General features: G+C 53.0%; 2 protein-coding genes and 1 long non-coding RNA gene across 3 annotated transcripts; 2 read left to right on the top strand and 1 right to left on the bottom strand.

Moving 5' to 3' along the window:
- Positions 1-5,573: 5,573 nt before the first annotated feature.
- LOC104665064 (FOXL2 neighbor protein) lies at positions 5,574-8,878 on the bottom strand. Its single transcript, XM_010366751.1, has 3 exons — positions 8,648-8,878; positions 6,452-6,571; positions 5,574-5,827 (listed from the first exon to the last, which is right to left on the bottom strand). Exons 1-3 carry the CDS (start codon positions 8,745-8,747, stop codon positions 5,574-5,576), a joined length of 474 nt encoding a protein of 157 aa, XP_010365053.1. The 5' UTR covers positions 8,748-8,878.
- A 99-nt stretch (positions 8,879-8,977) lies between these two features.
- Positions 8,978-11,879, top strand: FOXL2 (forkhead box L2). Its single transcript, XM_010366750.2, has one exon. It carries the CDS (start codon positions 9,390-9,392, stop codon positions 10,518-10,520), a length of 1,131 nt encoding a protein of 376 aa, XP_010365052.2. The 5' UTR covers positions 8,978-9,389; the 3' UTR covers positions 10,521-11,879.
- Positions 11,880-12,097: 218 nt separating this feature from the next.
- Positions 12,098-20,942, top strand: LOC104665062. The gene is made up of 3 exons (XR_748358.2): positions 12,098-12,120; positions 13,472-13,706; positions 17,660-20,942. It is a non-coding gene; the product is annotated as an uncharacterized LOC104665062 (long non-coding RNA).
- The last annotated feature ends 2,896 nt before the right edge of the window (positions 20,943-23,838 follow it).

The raw sequence follows: 23,838 nt of genomic DNA, 5'->3' as shown, positions 1-23,838 counted from the left end.
AAAATTGAAGGAGTGCAGGAGAATGTATGTGGGTATGTTTGTATGTGCATAAACTATGTCTGGAAGGATATATGTGAAACTAGGGTCACTTGCTGCCTGTGATAAGGGTGACTTGGGGGACAGAAGTGGGAGAGAAACTTTTCACTGCAAGCCTTGTATATTTTTCAATTTTGGTCCATGTGAACACATTGCCTGCTCAAAAAATGATTTTAAAAAAAATTAAAACTCTGATGCAAGGTGAGGTTCCATCATTTCCAAGGATGGTATGAGTAAGAATTGGAACAGAGGTCTGTTAGCCACCCAACGGCAGTGCCTCCCAGCCTGTCAGTGGTGTGCATAGGTGACAGTGCCAGGCATAAGAACCTCTGCTGCAGCTGCACTACCTCCCTCTGTGTGCTTCTGAATCTGAGTTCCCAGCACCCGCATGAGGAGGTCCCTTCCTGTTCAGACATGCTACCAGTCCCTGGTCCTCAGGAGTACCGCCTACAAGCAAATGGAGGGACAAGAGCTTCCTGGGACAGGGAACACTGGGATCCTGGACTGTCCCCACCCAAAGCTCCCAAATCCTGACTACTGCTTCCCCGACAAAAACCTGCTTGTACCACCACAACAGCCTGTCAGCAATTACCCCCAATTATAAACCCAGAGCCCAGCAAGACCTCAATTAGTCTAGAAAGGGGCCTGAGGAGGGGCCACCTGCAAAGCATAGAAAACCCACATATGGCCTCTACCCACAGAGTAGCAACACTCCTCTCAGTCAAGCTTAGGGGCTTGGAGACTTGGAGATTTGGTAACCCATGGTCCCAAGGAGGAGGCTGCTGGTTCTCCCTCCCATGGTGACCATTCCATGCAGGGCCTAGTCAAGCACTGTGCCTAGAGGGGCAGTTCCCCAGACTTCCTGCTCTCTCCCTGCTCAGACCACACACATCCTTCCTACTCACCACGTTCCAGGGCAAAGAGCAACATCTCTCGACAAACCTTGCAGAGGGATGCCTTAGGCATCAGCCTCTGAAGCCCACCATGGGCTTGGCTCAGCATGCTGGGAGGAGGACCAAATTCCCATCTCTTTCCAGGGAAAGAAAGGCTCTGAATTATCCTCTGCAGCATCCAGAAACAGGCTGGTCCCTGGTCCAATCTTCTGCAAATTCCCTGAGAGGGAGCCCATTAGGTTATTAAGCCCGGGACTTGGCAAGCTCTGAAGTCTTCACTAAATTGGCCCCCATCCTCTCCTTCTTCACAGTGAGTATGTGGCTGTGGGAGAGAAACTGTGTGCATATGTGTGTGTACATAGATCTCAAATCTAGGTGTGAGAAGGTATGCAGAGAGGACCACAGGTTGATAGGAAATGAGTCTCTTAGCTGGCAGCTGGATTTGGTCGGATGGAAGGGAGAACTTCCTGACCTCACAGGAAAAAACAGAGGTACATGTATGGAAGTGAAATTCAGAGCCCACAGTCAAGTGGTCACTTATCAGCTGGGGGCCTTTGGCAAGTTACTCACTCTCTCTGAGCCTCAGGTTCCTCAAGTGTAAAATGGGAATAGTACCAATCCCTTAGGTTTCTCATAAAAACAAAATGAGATAATGCATGTAATGTTCCTGGCACAAAATAAGTGCTTAATAAAGGATAGCTATTTTTTTGGCCAGGTGTGGTGGCTCACGCCTGTAATCCCAGCATTTTGGGAGGCTGAGATGGGAGGACTGTCTGAAGGAGTTAAAGACCAGCCTGGGCAACACGGCGAAACCCCATCTCTACAAAAAATACATAAATTAGTTGGGTGTGACCTGTAGTCCCAGCTACTCAGGAGGCTGAGCCCAGGAGGTCAAAGCTGCAGTGTGCCATGATCACGCCATTGCACTCCAGCCTGGGTGACAGAGTGAGACCTTGTACAACAAAAAACAAAAAAGCTGTTTTTTCCATTTATAGTAATAGTAATAATAAGTGCAGGTAAATAGTGGTTTTTAGAGAATGCTATCTATAAGGAAAAGGCCCTGTTAAAGTATGTTTGTCTATCTGTGTACCATTGTATTTGGTTTTATCACTTTGGAAACTGTTTGGCAGTATCTACTGAAACTAAATATATGCCCAGTCTTACAATTCACTTAAGAGTAGTAAAATGCCCTTCACAAAAAGACATGTACAACAATGTGGGCAGCAGCTTTATTTATGATATCCAAAAACTGGAAACAAATGTCCCTCAACACATGGATGGATAAGCAAATACTAGAATATTACACAGCAATAAAAAGAAATAAATGTCTAACACATGCAACAAGACCAGTGAATATTAAAAATACATTGTGCAGAAAAAATTAGACATAAAGGCATATATGCTATATGCTCCATTTATATGAGGCTCAAGGCAGGCAAAGGTTATTTATGGTGATAGAAATCCAAATATGGGTTCCCTTTTGAGGCAATATTGATTGGAAAAAGATATGAAGGAACCTTATGAGGTGCCAAAAATGCTCCATATCTTGATCCAGGTGGTGGTTACATACTGCATTATTTGTCATAATACATCAAGCTGTATATTGTTTACCATCTGCAAGTTATACTGCATACAAAAATATGGAACAAGCCTAAATGCCCATCAACCAATGAGGGGATAAAGAAAATGTGATATATATACACCATGGAATACTACTCAGCCATAAAAAGTAACAAAATAATGGCATTCACAGCAGCCTGGATGGAGTTGGAGACCATTGTACTAAGTGAAGTAACTCAAGTATGGAAAACCAAATATCCTCTCTTCTCACTTATAAGTGAGAGTTAAGCTATGAAGACGCAAAGGCATAAGAATGACATAATGGACCGGGCGCAGTGGCTCACGCCTGTAATCCCAACACTTTGGGAGGCCAAGATGGGCAGATCACTTGAGGTTAGGAGTTCAAGACCGGCCTGGCCAACACGGTGAAACTGCATCTCTACTAAAAATACAAAAATTAGCTGGGCATGGTGGTGCATGCCTGTAGTCCCAGCTACACAGGAGGCTGAGGCAGGAGAATCACTTGAACTCAGTAGGCTGCCGTGAGCCAAGTTCACGCCACTGCACTCCAGCCTGGGCAACAGAGTGAGACTCTGTCACAAAAAGAAAAAAAAAATGATATAATGGGGACTCGGTGGGGAAGGGTAGGAGGGGGGTGAAGGATAAAGGATTACACACTGGGTATTGTGTAGAATGCTCAGGTGACAAGTGCACCAAAATCTCAGAAATTACCACTAAAGAACTTATCCACATAACCAAAAACCACCTGTTCCCCCAAAACTATTGAAATAAAAACTAAAAAACTGATCAGGCATGGTGGCTTACACCTGTAATCCCAACACTTTGGGAAGTTGAAGCAGGCAAATCACCCTGAGCTCAGGAGTTCAAGACCAGTCTGGCCCACATGGCGAAACCCTGTCTCTACCAAAAATACCAAAAAAAAAAAAAAAAAAAAAAAAATTAGCTGACTGTGTTGGCTCAAAACCATAGTCCCAGCTACTTGGGAGGCTGAGGCGGGAGGATCACTTGAGCCTGGGAGGTGGAGACTGCAGTAAGCCGAGATTGCACCACTGCATTCCAGCTTGGGCAGCAGAGTAAGACCCTGTCTCAAAAAAAAAAAAAAAAAAAGTGTTTAATAAAGTTATACTGCGTACACACACACACACAAACACACCCTATCTTGGCATGAGGAAAATCTCCAAATGTAGAACAGTAATACAAAACTCAGCCCTTCTCCCTCCCTTCCTCTGGACTTTGTGCCAGCTAGGCATCTAAAACTGCCTTCCTGTATGGCAGTTGCCTATTGTCTTTAGGCAGTGCCCACTTTGTGGGAGAAAATTGAGCCAGGAATGAGGACCACGGGGGAAGGGCTCTCTCTGGCATCCCCTCATGGGTTAGCATGGGGATGGAGACTGCAGGCCTTACCTTGCAAGCCAGCTGCCCTGAGTGCAGAGACCTGTTTCCAGTAGTCTAGTTTGAATGTTTCAGACAGGTCCTCACCCTGAATGGGGACTAGGGAGGTGTCCCTGTCCTTGCCTAAGGTTCAGCAACATGGTCATGCAGCTATAATGAGCAAGCAACCCCAAACGGCAGAGAACTCTCAGAACCTGAGCTGGCTCTCAGTGGTCAAACCACTCTTCCTCAGCTACAGTCCCTTTCTTGAAAATTCTAACTTCATTATAAGGAAAGTGGCATTTCCCAATTCTGTCCAGTGGAACCATTTTCTAATTCTATTAAAAAGCATTAAGCCCATCCTGGTGGGAAGCACTGAGTGAGGAGTAGAGGGCAGAGTCTGCCCATCAGCGCTTACAGTCTGGGTGTGGAGAGCGGCAACAAGGCAACTTTTAAGAGCACATCATGTTCCCAAGCAAGTCTGAGGCCTACTGGCAAGGCACTCACTGTTCAGAGCTGAACAAAATGGCTTTGGGCCAGAGATGTCATGAAGGATATCAGAGGATGCTTGTCAGCAGCTCCCACCACCCTAGAATCTGCCTCTGAGAGCATCCCAGGGGTCTCTGGAGGGAGGAGGGCCTGACTTGGCCCAGGACCCAGGCCCTTCTGCCTTTTTCCCAGTTGGCCTCCACCATGAAAAAGGCCTACAACTGCCCTGCATTCTGCCTGATTGACGGTGAGGCACATACTGCTTGGGACAAAATGGTGTTGGTGGACTCATACCCCCACATCAGCAAGGTAAAGAGGAGCCAGAGCTCTGGTCTACTGCCTCTCAGTCCTTCCTGGGGGAGAAAGAGGGGAGCTCAATGAGACACTTAACAACAGGAAACAGCTCTCATGTGTGAGTTCTTCCCAGAGTAGGAGGTCGCTTCTCTTTCCTCTTTCTCAATATCTCTCTCTCTCTCCATTCCCCTGTTCTCTCCCAAGCACATAACTGACTTTGCTAATCCCAGCCAGGCAGACTAATACCCACTGGCTTCAGACTTGGTGCTATGTGGGTGTCTGCTGCTGCAGCTTGCTGGTCTGAGCAGCAAGCTCAGCAGAGTTGCGAGACAGAGATGAAGCCTGTGTGAGTGGCCTGTGCATGTTAAAGTGTATCTGGAATGTGCTCAGTACCTGAGCTTCTCTGTGGTCTGCGCAGCAATCCCACCATGAAAACACCCAGGTGGCAGCCCAGTCACCCCAATCACAGGCCAAGGACATCAGAGAATCCACAGGCTTCTGGGAGTCAGGCTTGTAAACACGGAGCCCAGAGGTCCTTCTGTGCCGTGAAATGGGAAGGTGAGCAGAGTGCGGAAAAAGCTCAGGGTCTGCACAATGGCTTGACATGTTTTCCACCGACATGTGCAGGATCTGAATTAGTATGTGTACCTGGTGAGTGTGAGAGAAATAGGCGGGGAAGGAGAACTAGAGAGGATTTGGAGTTGACCGAGAGAGAGGGAGAGAGAAGTGGATGGAGTAACGTGACCTAAGTGGAGGGACACCGGGTCCCTGAGGTGTGGGTGCAAAGGGAGGTGTGAGGGGCCAGGAGGGAGTGAGTGCTGACAGTTGTTGAGGAGTGGAGTGTATGCGGATGTACTAATAGCCACAATGAAGCTTCCCTTTGCTGGCGAAGCACTGCAGAGGCCATCCCTACAAGCAGAGGGTTGCAGCAGGCTCTATTCTCTCCCGCTCAGGAGTGGGAGGCCGGCGGGTGTTTCGGGGTCCCGCTAGGAAAGGGGACCGCGGGACCTGGTTCAGGCAGCCGGCGTCGGCGCGGGACGAGCTGAACGGTTCTAGCGAAGCGCTGCCTGCCTCAGAGCAGCCGCGACGCTCCCCTAGTAGAGCTGGGGAGCCTGGAGCCAGAGGCGAGGGCCGCTTCTGCCGCTGTTGCAGGATTCCCGGCCCTGAGGAGAAAAGCGTCTCCATCAGAGCCGAGCAAATTGCTCGCGCCGGCTGTCGGGACCTCCGAGGCGCGGGGCCAGACTGCGAGGAGGCGCGGGAGCAGAGGCTGCGCTCGGTCGGCGGTTCACTGGAACCGTATCCGCTGGCGGCGCTCCGGTGGGACCGCGGTCAGGAGGCGCCGGTGGCTGCTGAATTGCAGCTGCGGGACCCTGGAAAACTGGGGCAAAGAGGCAGTGAGCTTTGCCCAGCCCACCACCCTGGCCTCTGGAGGTGAGCGCCGCCCCAAGGTCACTAAACCCGGGCCCTGCGTCGCCCCAGTGCCGCGGGGAGAAAAGGAACCGGCCCGGGCGTCCACAAAACCTAGGCACAGTATGCCCTGTTCAGAGAGGATCCCGACCCCACCAACAACCAGCCTGCCTCCGAAGGCTGAGAAGTAAATCAAGGCGTCCCGGACCGTTTCCTGGAGCGCCCGCTTCACCCACCTCTGGCTGGGCTGGCAAGGAGAGGATTCTACTCTCTTCCTAGGCTCCTCTATCTCCAGCTCAAAGCCCCTGGCTTTTCCGCAGAGGCCTGGAGGGGACCTGAAAGTAATCATTCTGCCAGGCTTCCCGCCCGCATTTTCTTGCCTGTTTTCTGAGCCTTCGAATGCCGGACAGCCATGTGAAGGCACATCTTGGGAAGACTGATTCCAGTCCTTCCCAGGGTGCACGCATCAGGCATCCTCTTCTGCACCAGGGCTGGGGGTTCTGTTCCTCTACGGGACAGTCAGAAATCAGTATTTTCAGAGCAGAACTCCTTTCTACTCTGAAAATCCTTTAGAGGAACTCCTTCATTTGCCCCCAATCCCAATAAACACACAAACACACACACACGCGCACACACACACATACACACACAGGCTCCTTAAAGGCTGAAAAGGGAGCCGAGTATGGAATTCAGGGAAGTGATGACACACACAACAATGCTGTTACACCTGGCTGCTGCAGGGCTGAGCAGCGGAAATGCCTGTGAGAAGAAGAAAGAAAGAGAGAGAGAGGCAGAGAGCCAGCCTGGGTGGTCAGAAAAAAAAAAAAAAGAAAGAAAAAAGAGAGAGAGAGAAAAGGAGAGAGGAGCCCCCACCAGGATAGGGCCAGACCCAGCTGTTTTTCCCCCTGCCCAGGCCCTGGCTGGGGGAGGATAGGCACTAGGCCAATCTGCAGCAGCCCCAAATCTGACTCACTACTCCCACCCAAAGCCTGGGCAAGGATGGGGTAAGGAAGAAGAAAAACATCTGCACTCCTGCTCAGAAAGCAGCAGCAGGGATTCTCCAGAAGTGCTGCTTCCCCCATGTGTATTTGGTGCAGTGGGAGACCGCCCATAAAAAAAAACCAAGCCACTTTGTGGATAGCCTTGCTCCCTCTCATCCTTGTGACCAGGCAAGGGCTGCCCTGCTGACCTCTCTGGTGTCATCTTCAAGATGCTGAATTCCAAAGAGCCCCAACACCCTTGTCCTCCCTCCCTTTCATCTCAGAATGCAGATCAGAGGCCTGAGTGAGCAGCAGACAACACTTGTAGATGGCCTGTGGATGCTGGAACCACAGGCCACTGAAGGCTCCTTGGGCTTCCGGAGAACTCTCAGAGTCTAAGCAGCCTGGGAGGAAGAGGCAGTGACAGGCATTGAGCCAGCCACTCCAGACATGCCAATCACAAACGCACACCTACACGACATCCATTCAGTCCACCTTCCTCCATAAGGCAGCCTTGCCCCACTCCTCAGCACCAAGGAGTTTGGGGTTTGAGGATTCAAAACACTGGCCATCTCTCTCATACTTTATAACCGCAGATTTTTTGTTAAGGCCAAGTTAAAAGGCACTGTTAAGGAGCATACTGTTAAAAGTCACACCTGATTTTCCCTGAAACAATCTCTGTACATGCTGATATAACTGGATTCCCATCAGAATTCTGCTTAAGGTAGGTGACAACTAACTCCTGATCCTCTGGAGAAAGATCAGAACAAATGTCTCATCAGGAGAGAGATTTGAACAAGTCCCTCCCTCAGCCTGATGTTTTTCTTCCCAGTCTGTGGCAAAATACATGCACTGGGAGGGAAAGAGGCATCGAAGAATTGTGAAAGAAAGGAAGAAAGGGGGGAAGGAAAGAAGAAAGGAGAAAAAGAGAAGACGCTATATCCACCAGCTACATTTACTCTGATACTTGATGACCATATTATGTAACTATCAGTATAAGTGTGTTTTACCTTGTAAATACAAATCTCACACCTTGTACATGTGCATACCTGTGTTTCTGAGCAGCATACATGCACCTGGTATCTCACCCATCTCAAGGACAGTTCTCTATGACTTTCGTATGTGACCCCTGTGCACACACATACACAGTCCCGCAAAGTCCCGGCAACATCCCCGGCTGTATTAGCGCAATAGCTGAGGGGCATCTACTTGGTGCTGTTAAAGCACACATCCAACCTTCACTCCAACCCCATAGGATTAGTACAGGGATTCCAAGGAGGAGCCTGGTTCCTAAATCCACTGGCAACGCAGGGAGAGGCAGAGGTTATTCAGGCGGTGCCCCTGTACGACTATTCCCAGAGATCCTCTCCCCAGCCCCATTCCAGACGAGTTACTCTGAGAGCGACAGGGACAGGCCAGTCCGAGGTTTCTTCGTACAGTCACACGCGTTTCTGTGCTCATTTTCCCAAAGCCTCAGAGCAGCTCTCCCCCCGCTCCCCGTCCGGCCCTCTCGCCGTCTCGCCCCTCCCCAGCCCCGAGCTAGTTCAGCCTCAAGACAGCAGCAAACGGCAGAGCAAAGGAGTCGTTTTCTTTCACCTGAAAGCTGCGAGGAGGCTTGGAGTGCCTCTTCTCGCTGGGGCCCGAGCTTCCTGGGCTTTGGCCGGGTGCGGGTGGACCCCACCGGGGTCCTCGTCATCTCCCAGCCCAGCCCGCAGAGCGAGTACCGGCAGATTTCAAGGGCGCGTGAGCCTGGCTGTCGGCTGGGCCCCGGAGGCTCGCCGGGCGGGGGCAGGCCGGTCCAGGCTGTGCGGGGCGTTTACAAAAAGTGACTTGGAGATGAACTCGCCCGTGCGCGGCTGGCCGCCCCGCTATAGGGGCGAAGGCGCCTGACGCAAGCGGAACTCGGTGGAGCCCATACGAATCAGAACAGAGCGAGGCTCCTGGCGCACTAGGGACTCCAGGAGGCAGCTCTGCCAGAGACGCGGGTCGTGCTTCGGGAAACCGGGGGGCGGGGGGAGGGGAAGACAGCAGAAAAGAAAACCCACCAAGGCGGGGACTGGCCTGGGCGGGGAGGGGCGGCGAGGCCGGAGCCCCTCTCTGTTGGGCGGACTCCCCATGGCCAGAGGCTGAGCTCCACTCCCGCCGGCCGCTCCCTAGGGGAAGGGGAAGGAGAGGGGAGAGCAGCGAGAGGCCTCCAGCAAGCAAACGCGGGCAGCATCCGCAGTCTCCAGAAGTTTGAGACTCGGCCGTAAGCGGACTTGTGCGCCCCAACTCTTTGCCGCACGAGCGCCTGGAACGGAGAGCAGAGGCGGCCCGGCCGCGGCGCGCCGGCTTTGTCATGATGGCCAGCTACCCAGAGCCCGAGGACCCCGCGGGGGCCCTGCTGGCCCCAGAGACCGGCCGCACAGTCAAGGAGCCAGAAGCGCCGCCGCCGAGCCCAGGCAAGGGCGGAGGGGGTGGCGGCGGGACAGCCCCGGAGAAGCCGGACCCGGCGCAGAAGCCCCCGTACTCGTACGTGGCGCTCATCGCCATGGCGATCCGCGAGAGCGCGGAGAAGAGGCTCACGCTGTCCGGCATCTACCAGTACATCATCGCCAAGTTCCCGTTCTACGAGAAGAACAAGAAGGGCTGGCAAAATAGCATCCGCCACAACCTCAGTCTCAACGAGTGCTTCATCAAGGTGCCGCGCGAGGGCGGCGGCGAGCGCAAGGGCAACTACTGGACGCTGGACCCGGCCTGCGAAGACATGTTCGAGAAGGGCAACTACCGGCGCCGCCGCCGCATGAAGCGGCCCTTCCGGCCGCCACCCGCGCACTTCCAGCCCGGCAAGGGGCTCTTCGGGGCCGGAGGCGCTGCAGGCGGGTGCGGCGTGGCTGGCGCCGGGGCCGACGGCTACGGCTACCTGGCGCCCCCCAAGTACCTACAGTCCGGCTTTCTCAACAACTCGTGGCCGCTACCGCAGCCTCCCTCACCCATGCCCTATGCCTCCTGCCAGATGGCGGCGGCCGCAGCGGCTGCAGCAGCGGCGGCTGCGGCCGCGGGCCCTGGCAGCCCCGGCGCGGCCGCTGTGGTCAAGGGGCTGGCGGGCCCGGCCGCCTCGTACGGGCCGTACACACGCGTGCAGAGCATGGCGCTGCCCCCCGGCGTAGTGAACTCGTACAACGGCCTGGGAGGCCCGCCGGCCGCACCCCCGCCTCCGCCGCACCCCCACCCGCATCCGCACGCACACCATCTGCACGCGGCCGCCGCACCGCCGCCTGCCCCACCGCACCACGGGGCCGCCGCACCGCCCCCGGGCCAGCTCAGCCCTGCCAGCCCAGCCACCGCCGCGCCCCCGGCGCCCGCGCCCACCAGTGCGCCCGGCCTGCAGTTCGCTTGCGCCCGGCAGCCCGAGCTCGCCATGATGCATTGCTCTTACTGGGACCACGACAGCAAGACCGGCGCGCTGCATTCGCGCCTGGATCTCTGAGAGCCCACCGCATGCCGGTGCAGACGGATGCGAGGATGCAGGGACGCGCGACGCCGGCCCTGGTCGCAGCCGACGCCGCCGCCGCCAGCCGGACCTCACACCCTCTGGCCCGCCTCTGGATCCAGCGCCCGGGTTCCCTCTGTGCTTTTCCGCTCTCCTCAGCTCCTCTTTGTTACCTCTGCTTGTCCTGTGCTCACCTCCCTGACCTCTATGCCCTTCTTGCACTCCCCTGGCCTGAAGCCGCCTCTCTGCGCCCTTTTTACTGGGCTCGTCTCTTTCCGGAACCCCAGCGTCTCCTGCCCAAGTTGACCGCGGAAAGGGCCCGGGGCCGAGGTGCGACCGGGCGTCGGCGGCGCAGACCTCTCGGCCTTCTCTCACAGGTCGGTGCGCTCGCGCTCGGCGTTCCCCGCCCGACTGCCGTGCAGTCCATGGCTAGACGCGCCGGACAGGACTGGCGGCGGGACCCACGCTGCCTGAGAAAGGGACAGACCAACACGTGTGTTTGCTCCGCGAACCCTCTTGAAGCTGTTCAGAAGCCGCTTGCCGCGGGGTTCACTGGGCGGGGCGGGGGTTGGGACCCAGCGGGAGCCGGGACAGCCTGGCTCCGCGGCCTGTACTCGGTTTACACCGCGAGCCGGCGCGGAGGGAGGCCGCGTTTCCTCCGCTGTCAGTCCCGTCGCTTCGGGCACCTCCGGGCCCCGGCGGCTGGCTAATGTTTTGTTTAAAAGATCGGTGGAGCTTTTTAAGAGAATATTAAAAAAAAAAAAAAAAAGTAAGGAGATAAAACATTCACCGGGCAACCGGGGAAGTATTGTGGCCTTGGAGCTTGCTAAATCCAAACATGAAAATCAAAAGCTTTAGTATTCCTCATCTTCTCTTCTGGAAGATTTGCGTTAAGAGTTCCTGTCGGGCCTTCAAAAAGCTGTGTTCAGAGGTAGGAGAATATATCCAGTAAATATGGTTTCGTCTACCAATTGGGGAAGTTTCACCCTCTCCCTATCTGAAGAAAAAAAATCAAAAACAAATGTCCCCGGATCTTCCGATGCAAGTCCTGGATGCAGGGAGATCACTGCCTGCCTGGCCCACGCTGCAGGGACGGCTCGTCCTCCCTGCTTTTTGTTTTTCAAACGTCCTGCTTCTCCCACCTTGGGAAGGAGAAATGTGAAACCCGGCAGCGGCCGACCTAGGTGGTCTTGTGGCCGGAGCCGGCCCGGCCCAAAAACCATAGACCTGGTTGTACTGTAACTTGTTTGGGGGACCAAATTTTCTAGAGAGAACTAGAGCACTTTTGTTGTTTTTGTTTTGTTTTTGTTTTTTGCCCTGTCGATTCCCGAATAAATTTTTTGTTCTTTCTTTTAACACGGACTTCTTTATTTCCGTCCCGCCTAAGTTCAGCAGCTAGTTAAAAGAGGGAGATTTTCAGCAAAATTGTCTTTTTCAGAATGAGCTAAACAAAGATTGAGAGCAACCGGGGGTGGCAGGCGTTTGTGGCTGTCGCTGCTGCTTTGTTTTCCTGGGGATTGTTTGTTTTCTGTGTCATCACTGGCCCGTTGCGGCTGTTTAACGTCAGCAGAAAGTTGTTCACAAGGCGCGACTGTAGGTAGGACTTGGTTTATTTCTGTACCCATTCAAGTTTGTATTCTACCTCATATACAGTTGTACTAGGTATATGGGCTGGCTGTGTTTTTATTTTTGTTCTCAAACTTTTCGATTTTGAGTCAACTATAACAGCCAAGAGTTTGTTCCGAATATTAATAGATAAAATTCTGGTTATGGAAATGCGAGGCAAGCTGCTAACCTCTGTACAAATGTGAGGAGTGACTGATTTGTTGTTTTTAATAGTCAGAATTCATTTATCTTGAGATACGGGTCGGAGATTTGGAGGTTTCACTAAGGATTGAACATACTTTGTGGCTGTAGAAATTTAGTCTTTTTTCTTTCTCTCTCTTCCTTTACTGAGATCTTCAAATAACGAATTAAGATCCGTGCTTCCGCGCAGGCACAAAGGCGTTTGACCTGGTTGCAGTCTGGTTCTCCCAGGCGGATTAGGGGGTGGTCGGCCTTCACTCTTCTGATGGGATAGATGATTTCCGACTTCTGATAGGATAGATCCGCTGGTTCTTGCGGGCTGCTGCTCAGCTGAGACTAGACCCCGCACCCAGCGGTGTGTCCCTCACTGCCCGGGTCTATCTCGGGACCTAGCCAGCAGAGTGGCGGCAGGTCCAGACCGGCTGGTGGGCCAGGAGCGGTCTTGCACCACCAGAATGAGCCTGCAGGCCTCTCACTTCAGCCCTCCAGTGGTCAGGCGGTAGGAATCTCAGGGTGGTATCCCCGTTATGTGTAGTTGGGCCCAAGTGGCTTCTGCTCAGAATGCCCCCCGCCCCCCACAGGCATCCTGCGAGAGACTACAAGGCAGGAGACTAAGCCATGGGGATTCTCAGGGGGCATCACCTCAAGACTGGGACTAGAGCCTACCAGGAACCGGCAAGAGCAGGATGGAGAGGGAGGCTCAGCTGGAGCAGGAAGCCCTAGAGGCTGGTCAGGTCTGGTGTCTGGGTGCCTTTGGTGCCCAGTTGGTCCACTATCTGACTAAGGGGAGTTGCAGAACAGAAAGCAGCCTGCTATGTGCGTGTCTGTTTGTGCTTTGTCTAGTGTGAAAATGTAGCCCATGGGCAATTAATTGTATAGTCTGTATCTGCTGCAAATGTGTGTATACAGTGTCAGTTGTGCATTGGTGACAGGGTGGGAGGTGTGTGTGTCTGTCATTCGCCTACAGAGTGGGCATTTATTTTCGGCATTGTAATAATCATGTGGCTGACACTTAGGAAGTGCTTACTGGGACCACAGTGTGTGTGGCATTCATACCTCATTGGTGATGTGTGCATTTGTGGGTGTGTATTCCTGGCTTGCTGAAAAATGAAATAATATGGACAGAGCCTTTGCTTCATCAGGCAGAGGCTCCCTGTTCTGAGGCTGGCTGTGAGCACTCCCCCAGCTGCTGTCTGAAGCAGAGAAAGCAGGGGAGGGAGGTCTCCAGGGCCAAGCCCCGGTGGGCAGGTAGCAGCCCACCTCCAGTGAGACAGAGAAGTTGTCTGGGGCCAGCAATGGAGGACCAGCCTGTCTGCTCCCTGAGAACTGAAAGGCAAAAGGCACCCAAGGCTGGGAAGAGAGCAGCAGCCTCACCAAGTAAGGAAGACGAGATGAAGGAATCAGTGAGGGTTTCCTGGGTCTACACAGGGATTGAAGGAGGTGAGAGAAGGGAGCCAAATCATACCCCACTTCGCCATGAATGCCCACAGGAAAAATCTGTCTAACTCCAGCCCTCGGGATTTCTCCAAAGCTCTTAAGTTTGGTCATTTTCCTCTGTGCCGAAAGTTTAGTTCAATCGCAGGCTTTCTTCGTCTCTCATTTCCTTTCTCTTCTCTCCCTCTTTGCACTTTTGAGTTTCTATTATAGAAGCTGATTTAAGCAATTCCCAAGGGCAAAAGTATTTAAGAGAGTTATATAGCAATTATGCCTTAGCATATACAGTCTGGTCTAGATAGCTGGGCCATGCGTGTGTATGTATATATGTTGGCCAGTGTGTAAATACAATGTAAATAGAGTTTAATACAAATATCCAGCCAGTTCCTGAATGTCCTGACTAATGAGTTGTTCTTGCATGAAGATTATGTGTGTGGTGGGTGTAAACATCCTCACACACTGCCGACAGTATGAGCCCCCTCCTCACATTTACACAGAAATTCTTAGAGTCACCTCCACCTCACTAAAATTGCCCAGTCAGAGTAAGTGGGTTGGTTGGAAGAAAGCGGGGGGAGGTGTCCTGTTCTCAAGAGGGACCTGGAGAAATCTTTGCCATTGAAGTACATGCACCAAGGGACTGTGGGAAGGGGACCTACAGAGTTCTGGAGATGGTCCTGTACCCTACTACAGAGGGTATTGACGGCCTGTTTCCCGCTTGCATCAGTAAATAGTTTGCTGCTCCACATCTGAGGCTTAGATGAGCAAGAGGCCCTGGACCTTTCATCCGAGGTTAGGTGCATCCAGCCTTTGCCAGGGTTTCCCAGAAGCCAAGGCTGGAGATGGAGCTGCAAGGAGCCCCCTGGCGGAGGGTGGGAATTGGGGCCAGACCCAGGCTTCATGCAGTCGGACAAGCAGAATATGGGCCAGGAATCTGAGTCTGGCCCAAAACAGTTTGCTCTCAACTGAGCTCTTCCCTTTATGAAGGCCTGGGCCAGGCTTCATGGATAGAATCGCCGGACCAGACTCCTGGCCTCTGTGGGTGGGGGGGTCTAAGGCCAGGAAACATCTTGATCATGCTCAGGACCCCTGCAGTGTCCCCATTCTGCAGATCTAACCTGGTGGTGACCCTGGGGCCCTGCCCATCAGGCCTGCCACCACTGTGTGGCAGTCCCTGCTCTTTGGAGTAGACTGTGGGACCCGTAGAAAATGGGAAATGATGGGACTAGGAATCCCATACCTTAGGGACAACCAGGAATTAAGGATTCTTAAAACCGAGCAGTCTTAGCAACTTTCCACTTTCTGGAGAGAGGGGTCCCAGATGTCATAAAAAGAGTGTCTTGGGTCTAGGAACCCAAAATTATATTACATTTGAGGAATCTCAGGTCCTAAGAAGAGAAGAGACCAACCAGAGGTCATCCAGCTATCTGTGGGGCAAATGGCCTCCGAAATTTTAAAAGGAGACTTGACAGCAGCTGAGCCTAGCTGCTACTGATGCTCAAGGGAGCTGTGTAGTAAGGGAGAGCCTCCCAGGAGTAAGAAGGGAGAGCCTCCCAGGAGAAAAAGGAGGCACAGTCTGAGCTATGGGCAGACTGTGCCACAGAAACTGCTGCTGTGCAGGCTGTTTGCTGCACAGGCTTGGTGCTGAGCTGTAAAAAGCTTGTTCTGGGATCTTGTCACTTCGGGGAGGTGGCCTGTGCAGAATAGGACAAAGACCTGGCCTGTTCAGCCAGGAAGAACTGGAATGGAACCTGGTGTCCTCTTTAATAACTATGTAACCTTGGGCAAAATACACATTCAAATTTCAGTGTTCTCCTCTATAAAACAGAAATATTTATGTGTGTGTATCAGAATTATTAAAATAAATTTTCTAATTTTTAAGTGCCCAGTTTATAGTAGATGCTCAATAATGTTTTCCCCTTCCCCTATATAAAAAAAGGAAGGAAGCAAAGAAGGAAGGAAGAAAGGAAGGGGAAAAAAACCTTTAGTGATAACTTTCTAGGATTTGACTTCCTAACCCACCCTGCGAGCATCTTCCGGGGCCAGGGGCACGCGATTGCATCCACCCTGCCTTAGCCCCTTGGCCATAGTAGTGAGGCGCAATCGGTTGCCGTCACAGCGAACACCCAAGCCCTGAAGGCACACACGGTGGGCTCTGAGACCTCGTCCGGGGCTACTCCAACCGCCCTCTCGCTTCCCCCAAAGCGGTCTTCACACGTTTAGGAGGTTTACTCTGAGAAAGGCTGTGCTGACCCGAGAAGCGGCACCGACCCAGGGGTTTGGGGCCAGCCACAGCCCCACTCACAGGCTCTCCGGCTGGCGCCTGCAGTCCTCACGCGCCTCCCTCGACTGGTTGATTTTTTCTTCTTTTTTTTTTTTTTTTTTTTTTTTTCTTTTTTTTCTTTTCTTTTTCAGAAAAACAGAAGGCAGCCACCGGGCCAGAGGTTGCAGGGTCAGCCTGTGGGCGAGGCTCTCCTAGGCCTTTGTGGATAAACGGGAAACCTGAGGGGCAAACGCAGGAAGCGGGTTGGGTCGAGTTGCGGGCGACGGAGGCGCCGCCAGCGGGTGGAGAGCGAGAGAGGCCCGTGGCCGGGAAGACCCCGGCCTGGAGCGCCTCGCGTCCCCGGGGCCCTGTTGCCGGCGCTGCAAGCCCAGGTCTCGGGGCGCGGGCTAAGTCACCTGGCCAGCTCTAAACAAAATTCGGGAGAGAATGAGTCGGCCAGTCTGGGCACAGGGCGCTCTCGACTGCGGGGCGGCGGGCGGAAGCGCAGGGGCCCTGATTGCCCCCAGAGGTGCTAAGCGCACAGGGCAGTGGCTGCAGAGCCCGGGCACGAGGCCGACTCAGATCATCCACGTTGGGACCTCAGCCTGCCCGGTTGTCCTTAGTAGTAATAATAGTATGAAACCGAGTTTTAAAAAAACCTTTCCCCGCATTTTCCTCTATGTACAAGGGAGAAAAAGTACTTCTAGGCAGTCAAAGAAAAAAAAGGGGCGGGGGGGCAGTATCCCAGGAAACTTGAATCTGTATGGACGAGGAGCGAAGGGGAATATGCCTTTTGCCTTTTTTGTTTGTTTGTTTCTGGAAGAGAAAAAAAGGAAATTCGACACATATTTTTAAAAATCTTCCCCCCAACAACCGCTAAAGGCTGTGAGTGTGAGCAGAGAGCCAGGAAACCAAGCCCCCGCCCGCAGTGACACCGGGCCTTTGTCCTCCTTCCTGAAGCCCCCGCGACTGCTGACCGTGCGGAGATAAAGGCCGGGTCAGGACCCTGTGGAATCCCGAGGGAGGGGCGGCGGGGCCGTCCCACTGGCCACTTTCAACCCCATATAGGGAGGTTTGGTGGGCCCAGCTGATCCCCGGAACAGGGGCTACAAGGCCAGGGGCTGTCCCCACACCCAGGCTCAGAGGAGGCACGGATCTGCCTTTTCCCCAGGAAAGGCTTCTGCCACTAAATTCCTTGGACCTTGCTCCCACTAGCATTATGTTGTCCTACTTAAGGTCTCCTGAGGCGTTAAGGACTGTGGCTCGCCACCGGACCCGATCCCCAGAAACGGAATCGTGCTCAACCTCTGTGGCGACTCCGGCTTTCGCTACCGCTGGGCTCGGTTGGCCGGCCAGATCCGAACCCGTGCATCGCTTGTTCCAGCTGCGCCTCTCAGGGGCGCCTCTGTGCCTTCTCCCGTCCTCGGAGACTCCTCCAGCGCCCGGCCTCGAATTTTCTGCGCAACGCTCTCCTATCAGCCGAACGGGTCTGCAGAGAAGGCGGGAGAGTGTTTGTGGCCCTGCCCTGTCCCTTTCGGTGACTTAAAAACCCAGGTCGCGGCGGAACCCAGCCTCCAGGGCATTGCCTTTGCAGGCGGCAGCCTTGGGCTTACGCCTGAGGTCGTTTTCTCCACAGACACTTCTGGGTGATGCGAGTGCTGCGCAGCTCAGAACCCTTGGAAGGATGAGAGAAGGACAAGCCCGGCGGCCTGGCAGTGCGGTGGTGGAGGGTTCTTCGGTAGCCACACTGCGCGCCTCCCACGCACACCTTAACAGTCTTGGGGCCCCCGGCCAGCGCTGCAGCCCAAAGAGACCCGGCAGACGCATTTTCTCCCAGGCGTGGCAAACCTTGGCTTCGCCTCCCTTCACCATGGCTTGTGAGGGCAGGGGGCCCCCCGGGGGCCGCCTTCCCTGACCTGAATGAGTCAGGGACCCTTCTTTATTTTCAGTGGGGGTGTGACCTGGGGAGATAAAGGAAGGACGACACACCTGGGAAGTGGGGCCCTGCAGCCTCTTGAACCCGGAGCAGCCTCCTTCTCCGCTCCCTCCCCTCACCGGCAGGCTCGGGGGTCTTGGTCCCCACTGAAACTGGAGCCGCTCACCGGCCGGCAGATGAGAGATAAAGGAGCCCGGAGGCGCCGAAGCGCTGACCAGCAGACCCGGATCCGGACTTTCCGGCGCTCCAGAGCAGCACCCGAAACCCTACTTCCCGGGTGGCACCGACTCTGCTTGGAAGAAATGGGTGGGCTGAGCAGCTCCTCCGGTGACACACGGTGTCTCTAGGCAGACAGTCGTGCTCGCGTGTGTACTGTGCATGCACAAGACTGCAGGATGATGTCCTGTATGAGCCCTGTATTAGCCCCTTTGCTCTCAGCCAGACGTACACGCACACGTGTGTGCATTTGTCACGTGTCTAGGGACAGGTGTTCACCTTTACACATACGTGATGTGTATGTGCACACATTTGTAGAATGTTCTAGCATCTATCCTGTTGGCTCCTGCAGGCACCTATAGGGCTGGCTGCTCATAAGTCATCATTACACCTCACATTTACACAGGCCTTTTCAGTTCTGGCATGATTTTCAGAATCACCCCAGGAAATACTCTCCTTTCAAAGTTTACAGATGAGGAAACAAGCCAAAAGAAGCTAATGGGTGCCCGTTTGCACACACTCTGAGAGAGATCGAGGTCAGCCAAAGATCCTGCCCGCTGTTGAACTTGGGTGTGTTGGCCGAATGTGCTCATAGATGGGTCTGTTTAGCGCCCCAAGCGACCTCAGGTCCGGCGGGCCTTGGCCCTTCACCAGGCTTCCTGGGATACCCACCGCACCGGGTGTTGGGTCTCAATTCCTGTGCTGATAAGCACTATCTTCTGGAGCTGGGTGATCCTAGTGCCCAGGGCGGGAAGTAGGGAGCTGGTCGGAGTGCCGCTAAGGCGATCCCGGCGGTTCCACGGCCGTGGCTGCCCACGCGCAACTGGGTTGCAAAGCCTGGCGGGCCTGGGTCTCTAAAGCAGCCACGCCAGGCAAACGTGCGATGATAGGATCCTTTCAGCCCACCTGCAAAGCCAGGAACCCAAGGTTGCCGGAGCAGTGAGGAAGTTCCTGCTGTCTCGAATCCCTAGCGCCCCTACAAGACTCGGAGCCCACCATGCCCATTTTACTGACGTGATTAGTCGGAGGCTAGAGCCGTACAGTGAGTTGCTCAAGTTCAACGTCAATTGAGTGACCAGAGTCGGGACTGGAATCCCCAATTACGTGTGTCTGAATCCTTAGTCCACAGTCCCTCTGCCCCAGCACGGATCGCTGGTACCTCTGTCTCCCGCGCGGCCAGGAGCCATCCCGCTACTAGCCTCGACTTCCCTCGCCAAGAATGCGAAGACTATCATAGCTCTCACCAGCATCATTTAAAAGGTTTCCACACGCTTGGAAGCTGTTGCTTGAAAACAAATTCCCTGTTTGCGTTGGGTTTTGTTTCTAACTAACCCCTCCTGAGGCATCTGGTCCCACTCCACCCTCTAAGCCCTTGCTGTCGCAGAGTGAGGCTGCCTAAGGGCTGTAGCTTGACCACATCTCGGGGGTGCCCTTGGGCCTCTGCGCCGGGCTCCTGCAGACTGAGGTCGCTGGTCTTTAGGCTCCAAGGCCGCCTCTACCCCGCAGAGCCCGGGAGCTGGAAGGGAGCCCGCGGTTTGGCGAGGTCGCCGTTCGGGCTCACGTCCTGGAGGCTGCCCTCTGCTGGCACTGGGCGACATTACCGCCGCCTCCCTCAGCTGCACCCACAGGAGCGGCTCGCCCAGAGCCAGGCGACCCCATTCTCGCTGGGTCTCCAGAGTGGCTGCCGCACCTTCAGCCACTGACAAGACCCTCTCGTATTCCTCAATCCGAGACTTCTGCTCTGCCCCCCGACACCAGAGGCTCCGGTGCTCGGACCCAGGGACAAGGCAGAGAGCTGGAGCTCTGTACTGGCAATCCCACCTCTTTGCGGCGCCAGCCGGGATCCGCAGCCAACCAGGCACGGCCACAGGCGGACGCTGGGGGACTCCAGGGGTGGCCCCAGGCTGTGCTCGTCCCCTTTACTCTCCGCCACTATAGCATTGATTGGCGCCCACGGGTCCCGACCTACGCCCAAAGGAGCCTGCCCTCCCCCTTTCAACCCCACTTGATGGTGGCCTACTCGCTTGGCTGCCTCTATTTTTTGTAGTGCACTTGTCTCTCCAACCAAATTAAGAGCTCCTTGACGACCGGAAGTGGCTGCTCCCTACCCGCACCGCACAGGCCTCGCTCAGGTTCTGCTGAGACAGAACTGATTCCAGAGGCCCCCATTCTTGCCGTTGAAATAAACCTTAGGCAGACACTTCTGCCTGCTGCATCCATTCTAGACAAAGTGAGGTAAAAATTACTCAGTCATCATATCTATGCATTTCCAGTGCTATGTATTAGGACTTTCACATTTTCACTTTTCCCATCACAAAGATAATTCAAACTGAAGAAAATTGGGAAAATAAAACATTAAAATGCACAAAAAACACCAAAGCTACAATAATCCCATCCCTCCTCGAGGTCGCAAGGTAACCATGGTTAACATTTTGATGGCATCCTTCCAGTCTTTTATTTATATATTTCAGTTAAAATAAGTCTAATTTCCAATAATTAATAAATATACATAAAATTTGCAGTTTTGCATCCTGCTTGTTTTAACCTTTCGCCATAGGGTTTTTCTCCATATCTTATTCTTTGAAAAATGATTTTCAATTATTGCTTAATAATCCATCCTTTGGATGAACCATAATTTTGTTATACACCAGAACCAAGTATCTGTTTTAGGCCCGGGAAAGTCTCCCTAAGCCACACTCTCTGAATCAGTCTTGATCAGTTAATATATAATCAGTAGTTGATCAATCAATGTTGAGCCTTTCTTTTTAATTTTTTTGTTGTTGCTGTTCTTTTCTTGTTTGTTTTGAGATGAAGTCTCATTCTGTTGTCCAGCCTGGACAACAGTGGCACCAGCTCAGCTCACTGCAATTTCTGCCTCCCAGGTTCAAGCCATTCTCTTGCCTCACCCTCCCAGGGAAGCTGGGGTTACAGGCACCCGCCACTATGCCTAGCTAATTTATGTGTTTTTAGTAGAGACGGGGTTTCACTATGTTGGCCAGGCTGGTCTCAAACTCCTAACCTCAAGAGATCCACCAGCCAGGCGCAGTGGCTCACACCTGTAATCCCAGCACTTTGGGAGGCCAAGGCGGGCGGATCACGAGGTCAAGAAATCGAAACCATCCTGGCCAACATGGTGAAACCCTGCCTCTACTAAAAAATACAAAAAATTAGCTGGGCGTGGTGGTGTGTGCCTGTAGTCCCAGCTACTCAGGAGGCTGAGGCAGGAGAATCGCTTGAAACCGGAAGACGGAGGTTGCAATGAGCCAGGATCGTGCCACTGCACTCCAGCCTGGGCAACAAGAGTGAAACTCCATCTCAAAAAAAAAAAAAAGAGAGAGAGATCCACCCACCTCGGCCTCCCAAAGTGCTGGGATTACAGACATGAGCCACTATGCCTGGCCATTGTTGAGTCTTTTGCTAGCCTAACAAAGAGAGTCATGGTCTCATTCTCAGGACACAAAAAATTCTACCCAGATATTAGGGACTGCCTTGACATAGAAGAGGGCCTTCTAGCTCCTGCTGCCAGCCATCTCTCTCTGCTGGAGACCAGTGTAGCTAGAGTGGTGAGAGGGATGAAAGAAAGCAGGAACCAGCAATGTGTCTGAAGAGCTGTCCCAGCCTGCTTCTAGGACCAAAACCCTGTATTCCCAAATGGCACACAAGATGATGTTTGTGACCTGGGCTACTGTGTCCGGTGTCTTGTAATGGTTAGGAGTCAAACATGCCTTCATGTAATCCTGAGTCTTCCCCTTAAAAGGTGTGTGACCTCAGAAAAGCTGCTCAACTTCCCTGAACCTCATTCTAAAAATTGGAATAATAATGCCTACCACATCAAGCTCTTGTAAGTATTCAAATAAACGACACACTTAGCCTGTACAAATAAATCATCAATACACAGTAGCTACTGCTTCTTTTGCCTCTGCAGCTACTATTGCTGTTGTTCTGGCATTAGCTGTGGTCTTGGGGATCACTACAATTGCCCTCTCCCTCAACTTCTGACCCCATTGCTACTGTTAAACACAAGCCCAAATCCTGGCACTAAGCCGGATCCAGGTCCTCAGGGCTGAAGGAGTCATTTCCAGCATTCTGGTTGGGCTGCTCAGGACCTTCTGACAATCAGGCCTGGGCTTGGGCTGTTTATACTAGAACCGTTAAAACAGGAAAATATGCAAACCCTTCATTCACAGGGATCCGGCTATTGTTGGGTCAGAAATGATATTTTTGTTTCTAGAGTAAAAGGTACATTTGCTGCCTTACACACACACACACACACACACACACACTTTTTTTTTATTCTTTTGGTTGTGTCTACAGAGCTCAGAAGGCAAAGTAAATGATCTGGTTCATTTGATGAGCTCAAGCAGCCAACCTGGAAAGGTCCCTTTGGCCTGATTGATGTTTATATGTACTCCAACGAGCCTGAACCTCACTGGGCTCTGTTTAGTTCATCCACAGACTAGGCCCTTATCCATCTCCCAGACAAAATGCCTCCAAAATCCATCTCCCAGAAATGATAGGTTGATAGCAATGCCGCCTCCATCTAGGAGGCAGTTAAAGAGGAATTTAATTTTTTTTTTTTTTTAATTAACCCTACCAGCCTGATCCCAGTAGACTCAACTGCACATCAAAATTTCATGGAAAAAAAGGTTTTAAAACACAGATTTCGGCCGGGCGCGGTGGCTCAAGCCTGTAATCCCAGCACTTTGGGAGGCCGAGACAGGCGGATCACGAGGTCAGGAGATCGAGACCATCCTGGCTAACATGGTGAAACCCCGTCTCTACTAAAAATACGAAAAACTAGCCGGGCGAGGTGGTGGGCGCCTGTAGTCCCAGCTACTCGGGAGGCTGAGGCAGGAGAATGGCGTAAACCCGGGAGGCGGAGCTTGCAGTGAGCTGAGAACCGGCCACTGCACTCCAGCCTGGGCGACAGAGCGAGACTCCGTCTCAAAAAAAAAAAAAAAAAAAAAAACACAGATTTCAAGATCCTCTTCAAACTAAACAGCTTCTGCCTCTGGAGATGGCACTTGGCAATCTATGTGTTTATCTGTAGTTCCTCCAGGTGATTCTCAATAAGCCTATGGAGCCACATTAGGGAATCATTGCAGTTCTCAATTGAACTGGAAACAGGTTTCTCCGGGTGGACTCCAGAAAATACAGAGTCCAAACAGTCTTCCGTTGGGACCACATGGAATTAGAAAGAGCTTGGGTGTAACTGTGGTGGGGGAAGGGAATACATATATGTTTTTGTGTGCTGTTGTCTGTGCACACGGCAGGCCTCTTTGGTCACAAGTAACATAAACCCACTAGAGCTGGCTTTAAACCAAACAGGTGGCTGGGGTGGGGAGTGTTTTTATAAGGATTCGTGAGTGACCCCTGGAACCCCAGGCAGGGTGGTAGCCAGACTCCCTGAAGGGCTGTGCTGCAACAGGGGCTGAGGTGATGGCAAGAACCAACTTTTCCTGCTGCTCTGGTCAGGTCTCTCCTCTGCTCCATTTGAGAGAGGAGCGCCAGTGATAGCTGTAATTTCTGAGTGCCAGTTCAGTCTTCCTGTGTGAGAGACCTGATTGGTATCCTGGGTCAGATACTGTCTTGGACATACACCCCAGTCCTGTCAACTGGAGCTGAGGAAGAGGGTCTGCTGTAGCTTCTGATGGTCCCTCCTT

The sequence above is a fragment of the Rhinopithecus roxellana genome, chromosome 1 (genome assembly GCF_007565055.1).
Source record: "Rhinopithecus roxellana isolate Shanxi Qingling chromosome 1, ASM756505v1, whole genome shotgun sequence".
NCBI classification, from domain to species: Eukaryota; Metazoa; Chordata; class Mammalia; order Primates; family Cercopithecidae; genus Rhinopithecus; species Rhinopithecus roxellana.
This window is presented reverse-complemented; position numbering and strand designations above follow the sequence as displayed.

Excerpts from the sequence above, each read along its gene's own strand:
- LOC104665064 (XM_010366751.1), bottom strand. The coding sequence starts at position 8,747 with ATGACGAGGACCCCGGTGGGGTCCACCCGCACCCGGCCAAAGCCCAGG. Across the intron at positions 6,572-8,647 it reads AGCCTCCTCGCAGCTTTCAG|AACCCCCAGCCCTGGTGCAG; the intron begins GTGAAAGAAAAC and ends GTAGAGGAACAG. Across the intron at positions 5,828-6,451 it reads TTCGAAGGCTCAGAAAACAG|GGCCGGGAATCCTGCAACAG; the intron begins GCAAGAAAATGC and ends TTTTCTCCTCAG.
- FOXL2 (XM_010366750.2), top strand. The coding sequence starts at position 9,390 with ATGATGGCCAGCTACCCAGAGCCCGAGGACCCCGCGGGGGCCCTGCTG.